Source organism: Argiope bruennichi, chromosome X1, assembly GCF_947563725.1.
Source record: "Argiope bruennichi chromosome X1, qqArgBrue1.1, whole genome shotgun sequence".
Lineage (NCBI taxonomy): Eukaryota > Metazoa > Arthropoda > Arachnida > Araneae > Araneidae > Argiope > Argiope bruennichi.
In genome coordinates, this window is record NC_079162.1 from 127,351,157 (window position 1) to 127,371,673 (window position 20,517).

General features: G+C 25.1%; 1 protein-coding gene across 1 annotated transcript in view; it reads right to left on the bottom strand.

Annotated features, from left to right (window-relative positions):
* The window catches only part of LOC129958552 (glycerol-3-phosphate acyltransferase 3-like), a 43,162-nt gene extending 22,984 nt beyond the window's left edge, over positions 1 to 20,178 (bottom strand). The window contains exons 1-7 of the mRNA XM_056071095.1: positions 19,706 to 20,178; positions 12,422 to 12,506; positions 9,078 to 9,217; positions 7,581 to 7,623; positions 5,767 to 5,821; positions 2,082 to 2,147; positions 630 to 704 (exon numbers count right to left, since the gene is read on the bottom strand). Of these exons, the coding sequence (XP_055927070.1) occupies positions 630 to 704; positions 2,082 to 2,147; positions 5,767 to 5,821; positions 7,581 to 7,623; positions 9,078 to 9,217; positions 12,422 to 12,506; positions 19,706 to 19,837 (596 nt within the window). The 5' untranslated portion in view covers positions 19,838 to 20,178. The remainder of the gene's footprint in view (positions 1 to 629; positions 705 to 2,081; positions 2,148 to 5,766; positions 5,822 to 7,580; positions 7,624 to 9,077; positions 9,218 to 12,421; positions 12,507 to 19,705) is intronic.
* Positions 20,179 to 20,517: the final 339 nt, after the last annotated feature.

Sequence of the window (20,517 nt, forward strand, 5' to 3'; positions counted from 1 at the left end):
TGCATGAAAAGGGCATAATACAAGTTTTACATAAAATCAATTCGAAAGCTTTTAACGAAATTTTCTAAACTTGCATAGAAATGTTTCCCTATGTCAATATTTGACCAGTTATTTATCTTGAAGTTTTGATACATTAGAAAAATATACAAATACACATTTCCTTGATCTCGTCAAAAATGGAATAAGTTTGATAAAGGTCCAAGGCGCAGATGCCTTGGGAGCTCTTCTAAATGAATAACATGTAACGTACATTTGAATTGTCAGTCATTATGTTGTAAAGAATAATTTCAAATGTTTTTAAATAAACTTTTATTAAGTGTGATTGTCTTTATAATTGCTATATTTTTATACTTAATTTGATTCATTTTGTTGAATAATTAAGATTCATTGATTGGCATCTAGATCTATAAGTTCTATAATGGCTTATAGGTAATTACTTAGGTTTAATTTTTAACCCCTACATAAAGTTTTGGGGGAAGGGGGTATTAAATATGAGGATTGCAGTTTAGAAAAAAGAGGGAGCGGGTGCTATTTTGGTATTTGTTCTAGGTGTTATTTTATGCAAGTATGCCTCTGAACGTTATTATAACAAAATTATAATATAATATAAACGAGAAAAAAAAACTCACCTTCCTTCAGGAAGTAAACCTATGATGCTGGTACATATTATAAGCCAGCCGACTCCAATACAAGTGATAAATAATCTTGAAACAGAAGAAAAAAAAAAACAGTTTAAAATAAATTATGAAAAGAAATTAAAAATTTATCCAGAAATTAGAGATTTAATAAATTTAAATAAGAATTAACATAAAATATATTTTTTAATTATATTATTGAATCATAAAACATGGGGAGCTAATAAAAGCATAAAACTTTAAAAACAGAAATAATTTAATTATACAAATACATCAGGGTTTTTTTTTTTTTTCATAATTTATCCAATATTTGACTATAAAAATTGTATCAATATAATAAAATAAAAATAAAAACTAGTATTATTTTCTTCAAGTATGCTTATGTTCTGAAGCAGATAAGAAGAAATAATAATAAATTCAGAGAAAATTGTTGAATGATGAAAGCTAATGATATTTTTTAAAGATGTCATTATTTGTAAATATAGTTTAGTACATAGATTTAGTATAGTGCTAAGATCGTACAGAGATGTTTTTTTTTTTTTTTTTTTTTTTTTTTTTTTTTTTTGCTATTTGGCAGGTTAAAATTTTAATAGCAGTAAATTCCATATTTCAATTAAAATTTACTATTTGTCACTTGAATTAGTAGCAAATTTCAATCATTTAATAAATGAATTTGGATTCCCAATAACTATAGAAAATTATTTAAAATTCCTTGAAGATGAATAAATAGGTCCCTAAAGCAAAGAAGCTGGACAGAATAAGAAATCTAATTTTTTAATTAAAATTTAAATAATTTTTTTCACTAGGCGCAGTGATTGCAGATAACTTTTTTTCCAGGTACAGTAACTGCTAATAATCACTTTCTTTTTTTTAAATTCAGAATAGTGCTGATGATAATAGCCATAAAATAATAGTAACTAGTAACAAATAAATGCAGAAAAAATCTCTTCCTTCAGTGCTTATCCTTTTTCTTACTGTATGAGACTTTATTTTCACATTAGTGCAGGCGTTTATAGATAATCACATCACTCTATTTTGTATATGTATAGCCTAAATTATTTTAAATCAAGTTATATCTCTTAAGATTGTGAAAAAAAATACATAAACAAATTATTCCACTAGTAGACCTGTACTGTTTTTGCAGCTTTTAAAAATACAATGGCTTCTATATTCAAAAAGTATTTACTAAAAAATGTATACAGTAATGAAAGCATGCAACAAAAAGAAATGAAAGAATTTTAAAAAATCTTAAACCTACATTTATATATATCATTCTGAAATTTTATCCATGCTATTGTATGATTTGTACAACCTTTCGCTTCTCATCTAAATTTTTTTAATTGATTTTAACTACGATTTTTGTTTGCTTTAACATACATGCAGCCAACTGAGAATCAATCATTTATCAGAATAACTTTTAAAAAAATTACTTTCAGACTTATTTACCTAATAGGAAGGAAGATCCAATATCTCAAAATCCATCCAATGCCCCATAAAATAGAAAGTCTAACACTATAAAAATAAAAAGTCAAACAATTTAATTTATATAAGGCTTAATTTCATTCAAAAAATTCTAAAAATTCCTTTTAATGAGTCAAAATGGAACTTTAACACAAAAAAATTAATGCTAAAAAATTTAATTTAAAAAAAAGTACCAAAGAATAGGATTTCAAATTATAGAAGATGATAAATTCAATGCGAACTTAACGCATTTCAGTATAACTACTTAACATCAAGAAAATATGAATCACATATAATCAAAATACAGCCAATATGTCTAACACAATATTAGGAAGAAATTCTGGATGCAAAAACTGCTTATCTTCTAAAGAAATCATTTCTCCAGTATCAGTGGGAGAAGTTAAATATCTATAATTCATCTTTTAATGCATGCATAAAAAAATGCAATTATGGCTAAAAAATAAAAACTATTCCACCACTGAAAAAAGAAATATATAAAACATTTATTGATGTACATTTTCTCCTTCAAAAATTTGCTTCCTTGTACAAATAATAATAATTTCAATGTATTTCTATTTTTACAATATTAGATTCTCTTTAATAAAGACATAAAATAGCACTAAATGAATTATTATAATTCTGATGCATTTTTAGAAAAGAAAATGCCAGATTTCTGAAGATTTTGATATTCTGAACAATGGCAAATCTTAACAAGATAACAAGCATACAGTTTAGAGTATAGAAGAAGTCCCCAAAAGTATTTTTCTAAATATTGCCCTTAGACATATACTTTAAATCACAAAGTTTCATTAAATAAAGTGGGCAGTTGTATTAAAATATTTTGTTTTTTTTAAAAGCTGAAAAAAAATAGAAAATATATATATATATATATATAAAGCCCCTTTATAGTGGAAACGTGTCGATTAGTAACATATTACTCTTAAATTCATCTATGTAAACGCAGAGTTTCAAGCTTTTATGTACAAAAATTATTTAGAAATGCTTATTTCCAAATTTAGAGAGCTTATCAGAAGTTTAGAAGAACATATTTATTTTAGAAATACAAATTTATTCAGTGCAGAAAAATTGTCATCGGTACATAGAACTGACTAGTGAAATTGGTTACTGTAGCACCAGAACTGTAATGCGTCGCTGTATGGGATGACAGATCTCTGCCTTAAGCGAACATTCTGGCAAACTTGACACCGGAAACAGAGTATTTCCGGAGTTTTTCTTCAGTCTGTGTGCGGTATCCTTGCTTGCATGTGAAGAACCCATGTTTACTTAAAAAATTTAATTTTTATAGGATTAGATAATTAAAATTTCTTTTGAATTATTACTTGACTAATACCTATATTACGCTGTTTTAGCGTTTAGTGACTCCAACAAGTTTGTTTCTTTATGTGTGCGAATAAAACTAAGCATGATAAATATTAGTTATTGGATCGTAAACTTCATGTTTTATTTAGATTCTTTTTTATGTTAGATTGTAGCAAAGATCATTGAGTTGAGATCTGCAATGTGTATTATGTAAGCTTATATTTTATCTCAAACGAAACCTGGAGGAGTTTATGAACATTAAATTAAGTGCGTTAAAAGGCTTGATGGAAGACAGATGGAGAAATTTCCGATAGGTAAGAATGTTATTAAGTTGCGGTTCTATGACGTAATTCATTCCATTCTCATTTTAAGGGACAGTTGGAAGTTTTTTCTATTATTTTTTCCAGCATTTTTTTTTTTTTTTAATTTTGTATTTGGCAACGCATTTTTCTTTCTTTCAAATTTTGTATTTGGCAATGTTTTTTTTTTTTTTTTTTTTTTTTTTTTTGTCAATAGATCGCTATTTGAGGCAATCCGATTTTAATGATTAGTTTTAATCTGAGTATTCCTTAACATTATGTATAGGGAATATCCTACTGCTAAGCAAACAAAGGTTAATGAGAGAGAATTGTTAAATGGAGGTCGAGACAAAGCCAAGGGAATAAAAATTTGTTACAGGTTTACTAACGTCACATTTTATTTACATTTGTTTTGATACTGGAATGTAGAAAGATTAATGAACTGAGATCTGCTGATTCAAATCATTCTCCCTTTATTAGGTTTTAATTGTTAACATTTTCTTGCAGCATTACTTTTATTTTGCATTTTCTTATGTTAGTGAATCGCTATTTGTTTTAAACCGATATAAATGTTTGGTTTCCATTTAAGTATTCATGAACATTATTTCAAGGAAGCAAAAGTTTTAATGCAGATGTATATTTATATCTAAAGTGTACTACAAATATGTACACTAATTTTTTTTTTTTTTTTTTTTTTAAAGATTTTCTTAAGATTTAGAGATTTCTTATTGGTACTCTCGTAATCTCACTCTGGTAATATGCATGAGACTTTCTACTGCTGCTTTCGTTAGACAATTTCGTTCTGCGACAATTATATCCGAGATATTGTTAACAAGAAAAGAAAAAAAAAATAGCTTATCTAGACGGGCACATCTCCCAGTTAAAAAAATTTTTTAATAGTACATCACCTAAACATCATAAATTGAAATGAATTAGCTTATCATGCATACTGTTGGTCACTTTAATTGGTTGACAGTTGTAACTTCGATTTTATAAAAAAAGAAGGAGAAATTTGAGAAATTGATAATTCAAGATGTCTTAGAGAAGTGGTGCAATGCCAGAAAAAGAAATAAATTTCTTTGCCCACACTTGTCAGCATAATATTAAGCTTTTTTTAAAGATATATATCAGTAACTAGGAAAATATGAAATGCTGGTGACTTATGCTGTATGAAACCGTAATGCTGGACTACATTACTTTCATTCGTAATGCCTACCTATTCTATCAAAATTTAAATACTTCACAATTCCAGGTTTACACATACTAACAGGTGCTAGGGACATTATATACAACACTTCAAAAATTTAAAGTAATAAAACTTACATACAGTGACATTTTCGTTATTGTTGAAATTTTCATATTGATAAACACTTTGTCATAAAATATTCTTATTTACTACTAAACATATGGAAATTTAATTATCATGAAGTAATATAACAAGAATATTTAAAAATTAATAACTGCAGATCTATAAGAATTACCTGATAATTAATAATAAATAGTGTATTCTGCATATTGATTTCAAAGTAATTAAAATAATTTATGTACATTGAAAATTGTGAGAAATAGTTTCATTGAATCAATAAATTAATGGATAATACGTTCTTAAATACAGAATCTAGGGTAAATTATTTCTATGATATATGACTTTCTGATATTTATGCCATTTGTCAAACATTTATTTTTATAGATTACAACAAATTGATATTTCATAAACTGTCAGGGGGAAAAAAATGGATTTTTTAAAAATTTTTATTTTTTATACCAAGCAGCATATTTGTCACAACATCTTTCCTATGCAAAAGAAAAAAACAGAAGTCTGAGAAAGACATACAAATAATATATAAGTGAAATGCTAATTTAGCATTTTAGAGAAACGAGATAAAGTCCTACTCATTACACTGTTCCCAATCAGAACAATTTCAGAAAAGCAAGCATACCCTTTTAAAGTTTGAAATATTTTATATAATAACAGGATTTTTCACAAACATATACAAAGCTTTAATTATCATAGAATTTCTGATTTTATTAAATAAAACAGAAAAATGTACCTAATAAAGCCGTGGTTTTTATTAGTCCTTGTCAGCAAATTCCAAGAGGGTAATTCTAAAAAAGAAAAGTTGAAAATCTAGTATTTGTGACTGATTACGGAAATTAAATTCTGTCAGGATTTACACTTAGGTTAGTTATATTAATATCCCGTTTCGAAACAGCACTGAGGATATTTTGGGAAGGTCCTCATAATTCTGAATCGCAGTAAAATTATGAGAACGACACGTGAACAGGATTCTCACAGTCCAAGCTTCCACACCACGCCAATGGGAGGAAGTTTGATTCTCAACATCAGATTTAACATGCACACACGACGGATCTTTAGTGGAATCGGGTTTTGAACCCGCAGCCTTTCGACTCCTTATCATTAAGTTACCATGGCCACTTGATTTACATAGATATTATTACCATAATTAAAGAAAATAAACTTTAATTTTTTTAAAGAAATAATTCAAGTAAAATACAAGCGGGATACTGAAAAAACAATGTGCTTGCTATTGTAAAATGAAACTGGGTGCTCAAAGCAGATAAATAACAGATAGCTCTACACTTCCAAGACATCTAAAAACGCAATAAAATGATAAATAGAAGTCATAATGGTTTTGTATGTATGTTCCGTATATCTTCCTAAGCAACTGGGTCAAATTCAAACCACACTTCTTACACTTATACTTTAAGACAAGAAAAAGAATGCTATCAACTTTACAAAGTGCAAAAAATAATTAATTATTCGATTAATTAGAAATGAAATGAAATTTTGCCGTTTTTCCGCAATAATTTTGGAGCAAATTATCTCACAAGAAAAATTAAAAATTTAAAACTTTAACTTTTCACTTACATCAGTTTTATTTCTGGACAATTTTTTCTTCAGTTTTAGAAAATTAACATGCATTTGAATAGATGTAGAAGATTTTGAATTAAAGAAATTTATAAATATTCCATTGATAGTAAGATTTTGAACTTCTTGAAATATACATATATACATATATACAAATATACATTTGTCAAAGCGTTAGTTAGTTTTTAAAAATTCCAAAAATTATTCAATTAAATTAAAAAATCACTACTGTTAAAAACTTTTATTTTTGTCGGCATTTTGTATGAAATACTTAATATAATAATGAAAAGAGTGAAAGTATTAGATATGGAAGTATTTTAATCTAGAGCAATGCTGGTTATATCAGTTAGTACTCAATAAATATCAACACTAATAATTCTAAATATAAGAAGAAAATATAAAAAAAATTATCTCCTGTAAATAAATTATGGAAAAGTAAGTTTTTAAATTTTAGAGTTAAATAATCAGAGATATATTTTACATCTTATATAAATATACCTCATTTACAATTTAATATCAAATTCTGTTATCAAACAGTGGAATAGCAAGGATAAATAGCAGTTGGAGAATAGTAATTTTTTTTAACCTTCCTCTTCATTATTGGCGATTTAAATACAAAAATAGTCTGACATATAGTGAACATATATAACCCTTGTTTCACATTCGCTCTCTATTAATAACTTCAATAAAGGGAATATTCTAAGATATAAATTTCAAGAATATTCTTCAGTTAAATTACTCTGAATGATGTCAATTTTCGTAAATAATTTAGATATATAAATGTTTGATCACCTCAAACATCATATTTGATAGCTAAATCTCAATACAGCTATATAAAAATCATGATATAAAGTAAGGTATATTCTGATTTCGTTGCAAATGAAATGGGCAAATAACATGTGCTGCAAAACATCGTGTTTTGATTTCAAGAGAAAGCAACTTTTGGCTAATATAGAAAATAGTGTCGAAGCTTACCTTCAGCAGCAAATCGTTTTGTAACTTCATCTTCAATGATGGCCTACAAAGGTTAACAGTTAAAAATAAGCATCACATTATTTCATTACAAACAAAGTAAAACAATAATCTAAGGAATTAGCTTAATGGATAATTCAGTCACTTTACTGATTTTCAACATATAAAAAGAAATTATCATATTTATTCTATTTTAACAGTCTGTCAAATGTAAAAAGTTATTAGATCTATAGTAAAGAATATTTATTGTCTATAAAAGCTGTGATTATTAGTGTTTAAAAGTAAATGAAATAGAAAGTCATTAAATACAGTTTTATACATGAATCTTCTCCTACAACAAGCATCCCATAAAGAATTTCCTTTAAATAATTGGTAAATATGCATATAATTGCCAGAAAATCATGATTTAAGAGTCTGGGGATTCTTTGCATAATTGCTCTTCAGAAAAATGTACCACATTCAAATGGAATAACGTAATTTCATGAACATAATAGAATTTAATGGTGAATAAGGTTAGAAACAGGAACAATAAAGGAACAATTGAAAAATGAAAATATTTGAATTAAAAAATGCATATTAAATATAAAATGTTTTGTAAAATAATAGTTACATAATATATATACAACAGGAAGAATTAGCATTTGTATTTGTTACCATAATTTGTTTTAAATATCACCCTATCAAATGGAACATGCATATTAAATCCTAAAAAGATAATAATATAATCAATAAAAAAATCAATAAGGAGAAAGGCCAATTAGTGTAACAAAAAAATTATAATCGAAAATATATATTTAAAAGAATTATTGAATTAATTTCATAGCTTGAGAAGTTACATAAACCCGAATAATATAAGGATCGTCTTTTGACTGCTTGTTCCCATTTGGGCCCAATGTCAGAGTGCTGCTTATTTTTGGTTCAGTATAGAGTAAGGAATATAGGATATGTGAATTAAACATTATTAGAAAAGGCTTGAAACTGTTAAAAACTTAAAATACAAAACAAAACAATTCTTCTTTATCCTTCATTGTGTTAAAGTTTTAAAGAAAATAAATAAAAAAAAATGACTCCAACTAATTTTGAAAAAAAAATGATAATAACAAAATGATAAAATAACAACCTGCTCAACAGAATTTTCAACAGAGATTCATTTTTATTTTTGCAGCATTAACAGAAAAAGTTAAAATTCCATACAAACAGATTATACAAGAAATTAAACTATAAAGAAGTTTGCCCTCATTTTTCATAGTAATAATAAACGTCAAATAAATTTTTCGTCTCAGTTCGCTTTTTTCTCCTTGATCTATTTTTGAAAATGGTTAAAAACTCTTAGATGCAAGTTTTTTTTTTTTTTTTTTTTTTTTTTTTTTTTTGGAAACCAGAGCGGTTTACTAATATTTTTTCCAAATGGGGCCAAACATCTTCTAAGGCTGACCTTGAGCTGAATAATTAATTTGAAATTTACTTACTTTACTTGAGTATAATTTGAAATTTACTTACTTCAATTCCATTTTTAATGAAATCTGCAGCATCCCATAAGTGAAATTCTCTTTTTAAACTGTTATATGATCTGTTTCTAGGAATACTTGGTACTTCCAGTTGGGATGGTAAAGGACCCACATGAACCTTCTTATCAATAACTAAATGAATATTGACAAATTATTACTTTTACAATAATCTAAATGCCACGAATGCAATCTGTCACATCTAAATGCAATGAGAAGAATCAACAACAGAATTAACATTGATATTTATAAAACTCTAATTATAAATTTATTTATGAAAAGGAAATAAAGAAATTTCCTTACAAGTTTTTACATACAAAACACAATTTAAAATCACAGTAAAAAAATGTAGTTTCAACCTCATGTAAGAAGTGAGATATACATATGAGTTTGTTTACCTTTTGATTTCATATCTTGAATAGCTACGTTTTTGCCTTAGATTTCTCCATTGGCCCATTATGGGCCCAACACCCAATCGGATAGGCTGGGTCAGTATGGGTGTTAAATAATATATATTATATATATATATATATATATATATATATATATATATATATATATATATATATATTAAAAAGTAATTTTCTGTAGTAATTGGAGTTTGCATACTTTTTAAAAAGCTTTTTGAAATAATACTTGATTCTCAACCGAGGTCAGAATTTCATTGAGAGCAGTTGAGTTACAAAGATACAGCATTTTTTTTTTATTTACTCAATATAAAAGTTTTTACAATAATAATAGCTTGCGTGATAATGACAGCAATCATTTATAGTGGATACATTTAAAAAAAAATCAAATACAAATTTCAGGAGTTAAGTTGCTAAGATATTTTAATATATTTCATTACTCAATTGCTTATATAGACTTCTGTTTCAATCAGCAAAGATTATATATATATATATATATATATATATATATATATATATATATATATATATATATATATATATATATATATATATATATATATATATATATATATATATATATATAATCAGTGATTTCACTATATATTTCGGGAAATTGTCTAGCTCATGTTCAATTCTATAAAAATTCTGGATTACCAGGCAAGTAATTTGCAAGATCTTTGAAACAAATCATAATTTTTTGTATCTTCTGTCCAGAATAGATGAAAGTATGTTTCTTTTGTAAATCACTTTTCTGAATGCATACATGAAACAATTGGAAATGATAATAAATAGCTAAAACAATTACTCATAGCATGCTTAACTAGTGTCGGATTTTCATATTTAGATCAACCAAGCAAATAAAATAAAAAATGCTCATTTTGTAAATTGTTGTATAAAAAGCTGTGAAAGTTATATGATTATGGATTTATTTCAGCAGTTTATTGATAAAAAGAATAAATATATACTTCATAAAACAAGCTGAAAGAGTATGGATATATTCATTTAGAGAAATATAACTAATAACTTTTAGTAAGCATGTGTAAGCTTATTGTGTTGAAATAAGAAAATAACACTGCCAAAAATAATAGGTTAAATGTTATAACTAGACATACATGCAAATTTTTTAAAAACTTCTTATATTTCATTTTAAAATTTCTTGGTAATGTTTTAAATTTGTAAGCATTAATTTTGGAAGATTTTGTTTTTATTTTCTATGAAAGTCCACTAAAAAGATAGATTTGAAAAGGAATTGTCTTTAAAATAATTTATTACAAGATCAAGAAAAATAGTGGCAAAATTTTATGATAGAAAACAGCATATAGTAAGAAAGTTTAAACAGGGGAAAAAAATGTTCCATTATAGTTTAAGCACAGAATATCTATTTAATTTTAAGATATTCAAGAAAAATCAAATCAAATAGTTTGTTTCTGATTCTTATTGATTTTGAGTAATAGTAAGACATTTATAAAAACAATGAATTAAAGACACTAAGATAAAATATAATGGTTCACAATTACGGTTTTAATTTGCAAATCTAGACTCTTATCAAATTGTTAGTAAAAATACCTAATAGAGATTAATCAAATTTAAAACAAAATGAAAAATCTGGTGCATATTTTAGCCTTTTCCAAAAATTTAATAAGGGAATTTTCCTTCTATACGCTAGAGAAGAAAAAAAATAACGACTAGTGCTTCATAAAAATGACATTTTATACTGTACTATATTGTATTTAAAGTTTCAATCAAAATTATTAATATCACCACAAAAAAAGCCTTCTGAAAAGTAACTGGGAATCCAGTACAAAACTTTCAATTTTTTTCAATCAGTATTACAATAAAAATGTGATCTTTTAATTCTAAAAAACTAACAAACAAAATTTAAATGCATTCAATGTAAATTAGATATTTGTGTATCAAATCTTTTTAATTTTGCAAGCCTCTTATAATTACATATATTTAAAGATTTAAGCATATGAATGTATTAGAAGAGGCTTGCAAAATTAAAATGATTGAATGTACATAATGTTCATGCCAACTTGATGTGTTGTTTAAATGCAATATTCAAAGTTTTTAAGCAGTAAAAATTAGCAGTAATTAATTTACATTGATTTCTGAACCAATCATATTACAGCTAAAATATTGAGGAAAGGAAAGAAACAATCTTTCCTATTGTAAAAAATGAGCTAAAATATTTCACTTGATAAAAGTTTAATCATGAAATTTAATATTTGATGCTAAATCTTTATGCACATACTTAAATATATATGAAATCCAGAAAAAAAATTAAATAAACAGCCAAGAGTCTATTTATATAAAGTCAAGATAAAAACTTGAAATGCTATTTTAAAATAAAACAGAAATTTTCATGCTAAGTGGGTTATCATCAAGAGGTAAAGAAATAATTAAAAAAAATACTTATAGTTCTAAAAGATATATATACATGAAAAAAAATCACATAAATGATTCTTTTTCATTCTACATTATTTTTATTGATTTCAAAATCAGAAATCATTTGACTTTTTGCAAATGAAAAAAGCTTTTAAATAAAACATACAAAAAATTATTTTAAAAAATGGGGTACAATGTGACTAAATTCTAATGCCTGTATAAAAAAAATGCAAGAATGTTATTAAGTAGGTTATCGAAAACTATATCTGAATTCAGATATCGAAGATAGCTGATTCCTTAATTTTTTCAAATAGACCTAATTAATAAAAAATTACATTACTATTAACTTTGTTAGAAAAATTAGTTTAAGTTTTGGTGAACTCACAAGTTCTGTTACTATTAATTATTATTAACTTTAAGTAAGAGTAAACTATTATTTCTAGAAATCATGTGATAAGCAGTCAAAAGACTATGGTTCTGCAGAACAATACAGCTCAATAAAGATAAATTTTGCACCATTGAAACAAAAATAAACAATTACCTGAATGAAGATTATCAATAACTGCATCTTCAGCTTCTTTTAGTTTTAAACGTCTTTCAGCTTTTTCAATTTTGATTCTTCCAAACTAAATTAAAAAATAAAAATAAATTATTAAATACAGATTTATGAAACAAAATGATTGAAAACATCCATCACAGAAATACACTCAATAAACATCTTAATTGATATTTAAAGAGGAATTTTTTTATACATCTTTAAAATAACATTTGATTATTATTTATTAAATTCAATATAATTATCGCCAAGATTAAAATCTTAAAATGTACTAATACCAAAAAATGGTGTAAAAATTCTCACCAATATAAAAAAATACAACCAATAGAATAATTTTATTAAAAGATTTCATTAAGTATTATGATTAATGTTTTTTTTAAATGTTTGAAAAATAAGATTCAGAGCATCAAAAAAAGAGAAAAATTTTAAGCCCTTAACTTGTTCACCTGGTATGACAAAATATCCCACTACGAAAAGGGTTGAATAAAAGTTCATTCCTCAGTTACCAAGTTAACAGAAAAATTAGTAATGAGAAGATAAATTAACTCAAAATAATTTTTTTTTCAAGGAACACATCAATGCAGGGATTTTAATGGGGAAACAGGAAAATGTTTTCATCCTTTCTCAAGTAATTAAAAAGCATGGTCTGTAGTCTTCATTAAAAACAAAAACGGGAGCAAAATAATTAATTGACCGAATAACACAGAGGAGTTAAAACAATCAGCCTGACTAAGGAAAGTATAATCCACACTGTTTACACGTACAACATCCACATTGTTTGTACAGAAATGGTTAATATAATACCAGAAATTTATGAAATAAAAAAAATCTAAAAAGCAAGCATTGCATAATTAGCAACTAAAGGATAACAGTAAAAAAAATTTTATAGTAATAAATGTTTTTTTTTTTTTTTTTTTTTGGCAAAATGTGCTATTATATACATAGATGAAATCATCTCACTCAAACATAACCACAAAGTTTCTTAAAAGCTTAAAGGGCAATAAGCAACAGAGTATTACTTAACACAGAAATATTAAAAGACATTCTTATGCAGATATAATAAGAAAGTCTGCCAATGTGCACCAAGTCTTGAAATCCTTCCATGAAGAAAAGGAAATAATGAACAAATGCAATATGAAAAGTCAGACAGAAATTAAGAAAATCCTATTTGTTTAGGTTATAAATCAGGAAATTAAAAACCATGACATACAAGTACTTACTCAGTTTTTATGAAAAATTAAAATATTTCCTATCCAAACAGAATATTAATACAAGAAAAGTATTGTTGCAATAAAATTCATTATAAGAAAATAGTTTTTACTCATTCAGTTTCACTTTCTTGCACATATTAAACCACATCAAATTTCTAAAGGAAAAAATAAACAACTAATTTACTTTTTAAATAGTTTTAAAATCAAGTTGACACCCTTGGTTTCATTCAGAAATTTTTTTCATAAAATATATAGAACTTAAAAAATATTAATGAACAGCTAATGTTTATTGTATCATCTCTATTTATTGATGGCTTTAATTCTATTTAACATAATGCATTAGTTTCAGTTTCTAAAGGAAGCCACAATAGCTTTTTTAGAGTATTTTCAAATCAAATTTAGAATGGATTGGAGATTTCAATACACATATTTTGTTCACCGTGATTTAAAAATTGCATCTTGCACAGGTAAAAAAAAAAAAAAAAAAATTATAACTTTCAACATGAATAGTGGCATAACTAGAGTGAGGCAAGAAGGGCTCAGGTTACCAATACTGTGAATAGAACATTGTGGTATCAATTAATATCATTTAAGAGAAAAACAGATTTTTCTCCTCCTCTTATTTCTCAGATTCTTAAAATTTTAAATGATTCCAATCAAGTGGGGAAAACAAATAGCAAACAGTCCTTTTCACAATTTGCAAGCATGGTTTCTCAAAACAAAATTATAAATAGAGATCTTTAATACAGGTCTGAAATCCAAAACCACATTTCTGATTAGCTAAGGTCATTTTCCTCATTTCTGATTAGTTAAGGTCTTTTCCAGATAAGTGGTATATGGAGATCCTTTCCTATAAATGTTTGTAAGCCTCAACAGTGAAGGGCATATACTTGACACCCTCAGATCATTTAGGAGAAAAGAAAATAATATATTGATTAACTCCACAGAGTTAACATATATGGCAATAAAATATTATAGCCTCCATATTAATACCAATTACATATTTAATTCATCTGAAATTTGTGACAAGAATAAAGTTTTATTAATACTTTCAAAATGCACGTAAATAAATATTTTTATTTGTTTTGTAAAATGGAGAGATTATTAATTCCAAGTTATCAATGCTTAAAATTTCAAAGGATAAAAAGTTGTGTATATAATGGTTTCCATTATTATTTATACTTGCAGGTTTCTTTTATTTGTGTTATTGAAGAATGTTGTAATTTTTCCCATTTCTTAAGTAAAAGATCAATGAAATACATATTTGTTTTAGATTTTTCTAATGTACAAGAACTTTCACACAGTTTTTTTAAAAGCCTATTTTAAGTAGTTAAAATTATAATGTATCAAATTTTCAGATCAAGCTTTGAAAAATTCCATCAAAGACTTTCAAAACCATTTTTTAAAACTTCTTTTTTAAGCATTTTTATGATGCCTTTCAGATCAAAGAGTCATCCATATTCAATACCCTTTGTGCAATTATTTCTACAAATATTAAAATAAAATATTATCTACTGCTATCTATTTATTAGTGTATTACTTAAATCTATTTTAGTTTGACTTAAAGTTACCAAATCTGGCAGAAATTTACTTAGGAGGTCGGAATGTACACTTGAAGCACTTTTTTTTCAAAAAATTTTTAAACTTTAAAAAAATTTTATTTAATTTTAATTAATTAAAAAATTAAGCAAAATATTAATGATTTTGGATGATGACTTCTGAAAATATAACACAAAAGTAATTTCTGCACTATTTTAAAATTCTTAAAATTACCTTTTCAATTACATAAATTCAGCTGCTGTGAAATTTTTCAATAATTTTAATAAATATTTAAATATGATTTATGACAGTTTCCATTGTTGAAATTTAACCCAGACCTATTTCATAGTGCCATCAATTGTTTGTTTTTCATCTGTTGAAAAAGATCATTATATCTCAAATAATACTTTTCAACACTAACTAATATTAATTTACTATAAATTCAAAGAGGAGATAACAAATGAAAAATAAATCCAATTTGCAAAGAATGAGGTAAAAATTAATACAGAATAAATAGTAAAAACTCTAGTTGCTTCTTTGTCTGATGAAGGAGTTATCACTTTTAGGTTTTGTTACAGGATTTTGATCAAATTTTGTAAATCTTGTTGTCATTATATTCAGTATAAGATAATTATTACATTCTATACTGATTATTTCAATTATAATGATACATACAGGGAGTAGATATTAATTTACTATAATAAAGCAATATATAATGCTATCTTTACCAGGCAATTTTATCTAATTATAACTTTAATCCAAATTATGAAAATTGATTAAAATGAAATAAAGTGTAATGCAAGAATTAATAATAATTTGCTTATTAGGAAGTACACTTTCATTTAATGTTTCAGTCCACATCAAGGTAAGATATACAATTTTATAACACCACTTTTAAAACAGTTTCATCTTTGTTAATTTAATGTAAATATTTCAGAAGAAATTATTGATTCATAATACATGTGATGTTTCCTCTTTGGATAAAGTCCTTAATTAATGAATTTATTCAAAATATTCACACAAAAAGTGCTACATGTGAATTTTTCTAAGACGTGACTTTCTCTTCATATTTAGAAGTAATAATTTTATAAAGGAATAATAATTCCTTTATAAAATTCATCTATTTTTTAAATCTCACACATTCTTCTCTCTTTCTACTAGCAGTGAACAACCCTTCTATGTAAAATGCCACTTTCTATGTAAAATGCCACTACATCACTTTAAAAAACTTCCAAACCAACTTAAAATTCAAATACTCTTCAATGAAATATTAACTGAGTAATTTTCCTCCAGTTTTACCAAATTTCAAAAAAAATTTCCAAGTATGACTTGTTACAGTAATTTCATTTGCTAAATTTAAGATGGACCTATTCTCTTGCTTCATTGAACCATTAAAATTGTTTGTTTTTTCTGCAGGTGAAAAAGATTATTATAACTTAGATAATTTTTAATTCAAGAATTCTATTTTATTTTTAAGCAATGAAGAAGTTAGTAAATTGATTTATAGCTTACAAATAATCTCTTATCTTGCTCTCTCCCTCTATGATCTTAAGCATTAAGCAACTTTTATTTCAAATTTAGATTTTTCATGTCATATTATGTGTAAACAAATTATTTAGGTGACTTTCACTGCTTCTAAAGCTATAAATATTTTTAATTATGTATTTCATAAGCAAATGTTGATTCTCCTTATTTTGTGACTTAGTTATCTATAGTTATTAATTTATTCAATATAAGTAGATTAATTATATAATTTATAAACAACTCATCTATTCAATGAACATTCTTTAAAAAATTCTAATGTCATGGCACATTTTTTAGAAGTTTTACAAATAGAAATGTATGAATTTAATGTTAGAAATTAAATTTTAAAGAGATATTTGTCGAAAGCTAAAATTTATTTTAATTTTAAAAATAATTTTATACGAAATTGATTTAAGAACATAGGAATCCATTTCAAAAGAGAAGTTTTAAAAATATTAGTGTTTTTTTTTAAAATCAAATTGGAACTTGCAGTTAGCAATATAAAATTTATTATTAATTCAAAATCTATGTTACATTTTCAAAAGAGCTTCTGAAGTGTCTTTTTAAGAAAGTTTCAAATATTCAGAATTTTTTCATCAAATTAAGTTTTAAAAAATAACTTAGCAAATTATGCTATAAATACTGAAAATATATATATAAAATAAGAATAGAATACTTATTAAATTATTTTTTTATAAAAAATTAACTGACCTTAAATATCAAAACTATCACTTTGAAATTAAATGAAGACAATAAGTTAATATATTGCCTTTTTAAAGAAATAAAACTAAAAATTCAGCACCTAAGCTTTAATAGATGAAAATATTTTGAATTTTTAATTTTCATGGGATTAATCTGATTATGTAACTATAGAGAAATTATTTGATTAACTTTCAATATCTAATATTATGCAACAATTAAATGATCATTGGCTGTAAGAACTTCTCAAATTAAATCAGTTTGTAAAATAGTAATAGTTGTTCTGATTCAAATTTATAATAAATTAAATTCATCTTAGTCTCAAGTAGCAAAAATATCCAATTGCTTAATCTATCTGAGCCTTTTCCTGATATATATATATATATATATATATATATAATATATATATATATATATATATATATATATATATATATATATATATATATATATATATATATATATATATATATATATATATATATATATATATATATATAATATATATATATATATATATATATATATATATATTACTAATCATTTCTATACTAGTCACTTTTATAATAAATGAAATTTATTCCTAGTTCTCACTTAGTATAGTTTCTTATATTTTTAAACAATCTAGTATACATTTCAAAACACAAACCAGAACTTTTTGCTGGTTGATAAGAATGTTTGATGAATGCAAATATGACCTTCTGAACTTATTTATGTGAAATCTGACTTCATGTTCTTGTCAATATTTTAACTAATACTATTTACATGATTCTCTTTTATTACGGAAATATATTTGGCTTGATTACTCACGATTTGCTTGTCTACATCAGAAACAATGTTTGCATACAGAACTTAAATAGTTGTTTGAATCTGGGAATCAAACAGGTTAATAGAAAATACGATTAAAAAGAAGAAAAAAAATTGTTTTTTAAGAAGTTTTATTTTAGATACGAGAAATAAAAGTAAAAATAAAAATACTTTTTATAAATTAAGTTATTCTACAATTTTATACCTCCTGATAATTTTAACACTTGCCAATATCCTAGTTACACCACTGTCTACAAACAAATGCAGATAATACAATTGATCATATTCAATCTCTAAATTATTTTAATGATAATTGCATGAAACTGAATCTGCGAAAATAATGCTGGTCTATACATTAATATGAAAACATGAATCTAAATTGATCTAGCTTATTTTTCAATACTTACACATAGAAATAATTATTTTTATTATTTTAGACAATAAATCAAAACTTTTAAAATATGCAGTACCCAATTGTAATTTATTTTACAAACATCCCTTATTGTTCTAATTCCTTAATAATGCAATCACAAGCAAACTGCCCACTGAATTCCAGCTTTAGCCCCAACATTCCTTTTTATTATACTAACAAATAAATAATAGCTATAAAAATTGACACGATACTAAATGATGATCACCAAACTTCACATTAAAAAGCAAGTCCAACTAAATTTAAATGATCAAATCAGCTACAATTCAATTTTTTAATTGGTTAAGTCAGCCTAATCCATTTTTTCCCCACTGAGCTTGAAAAGATATGTATAAAAATAAATAAGCTATATATAAATCACTGCTTAGGAACAATAAGAAATGACAGAGATATAAAGAATAAGTTTTATTAATTCCATATATTTTTAGACAAATCTCCTATTCCTCTACACTTTAATTATATCTTAATAATAATCATAAAGTACGCTTTTTCATGAGACTGCATGATTTCATCAAAAACAATAACAATTAATACTTGAAAATTTTCAGCAGAAACTTAAAAATATTTTCTAATTACTTATGCCTTCTTTCAACATATAGCAAATTTTTATGTAGTAATTTAACTTACAATGATATTTTATAGAAAATTCTATGGAATATTAAATTTTGATAGAAAAAATACTTTATTAAGCATGCATAGGTGTAATAAATTCTAAAATCATATAATGATACTTTTCCAGTTCCTTAAAAATTCCATTCACTATACGTTTCGCTCAATCAGAATTTAAGTCAGTATACAGAATTTAAAAACATTTTTTTTACCTAAGCACAAATAATTTCATTTTAACCATGTGTAAGATGATGATTTTACAAAAAATTACAACTTTTAAATTAAAGTATTTAAATTCAATAATATAAATTGCTAACAATGCTGATAAAACAAAAAGAAAATCTGGTACAATAATTTCATTACGGTAATAGCAGCAGAAAATGCAACTGATTTTTTTAAAAAAGAAAGTATTCTGGGAAATTCAATATTTTCAGTCCGATACAAACATACCTCAAAAATTTTTAAAAGTATTTCCACATATTTTCGTCTTATCCCTAGCGTCCAATTAAAAGAAGCAAGGATTAGCAAACCAAATATTGCCGTCCAAAATATCAGTAACAAATAATACATAAAATCAGACATTTTAGTTAATATTTAGAAGATGACAACATTGATTCCCTGAGATATAGATATGAAGCTACTAAAACAACTCCTTCACGATTTCACCGAACAGATAAAACTAACATATTATCAGGCAAATGTTCAAAAGGCCAAATATGAAGTAATGATATCTGAAATACAAATATTTGAAGGCATTTACAATTTCAAAATCCCTAATAACCATTACAGTATACGTGGCTTAAACTTATTTGCTGCTTATAAAATTTTAAAAAATGCTGACTGTTTTTAATTTAAAACAAAAATGATGATTAAAATTCATAGTTTTATTGCATTATCAGCAACACTTTTTATACGTTTCGTAATAGGAAATCGAAGATTTCCGCCCTTATCTGTCGAAAAAATGCCTTCGATTGGCTGAAAAAGCCAGCACGAAGAAGAAACAAAACCAATCATGAGTGTACTAAAGATTAATTTTCTCAAACGTAATTCAGCTTTCTTATTGGTCAAGGGTTAATTTCATCACCTGTAGTGGTTCACTTCAAAGCAAGGAAATATGGAATGATATTGGGAATAGAGAGAGGTTTTTATTCATCAAACGAGAAAAAAAAAATGCATGAGCTATTCAGGCATTACTCACTCTATTTTTAAAAAATGATACTATTTAAAAGAAGCAGTGTTTTCTAAAAGACTATACGTCTAAA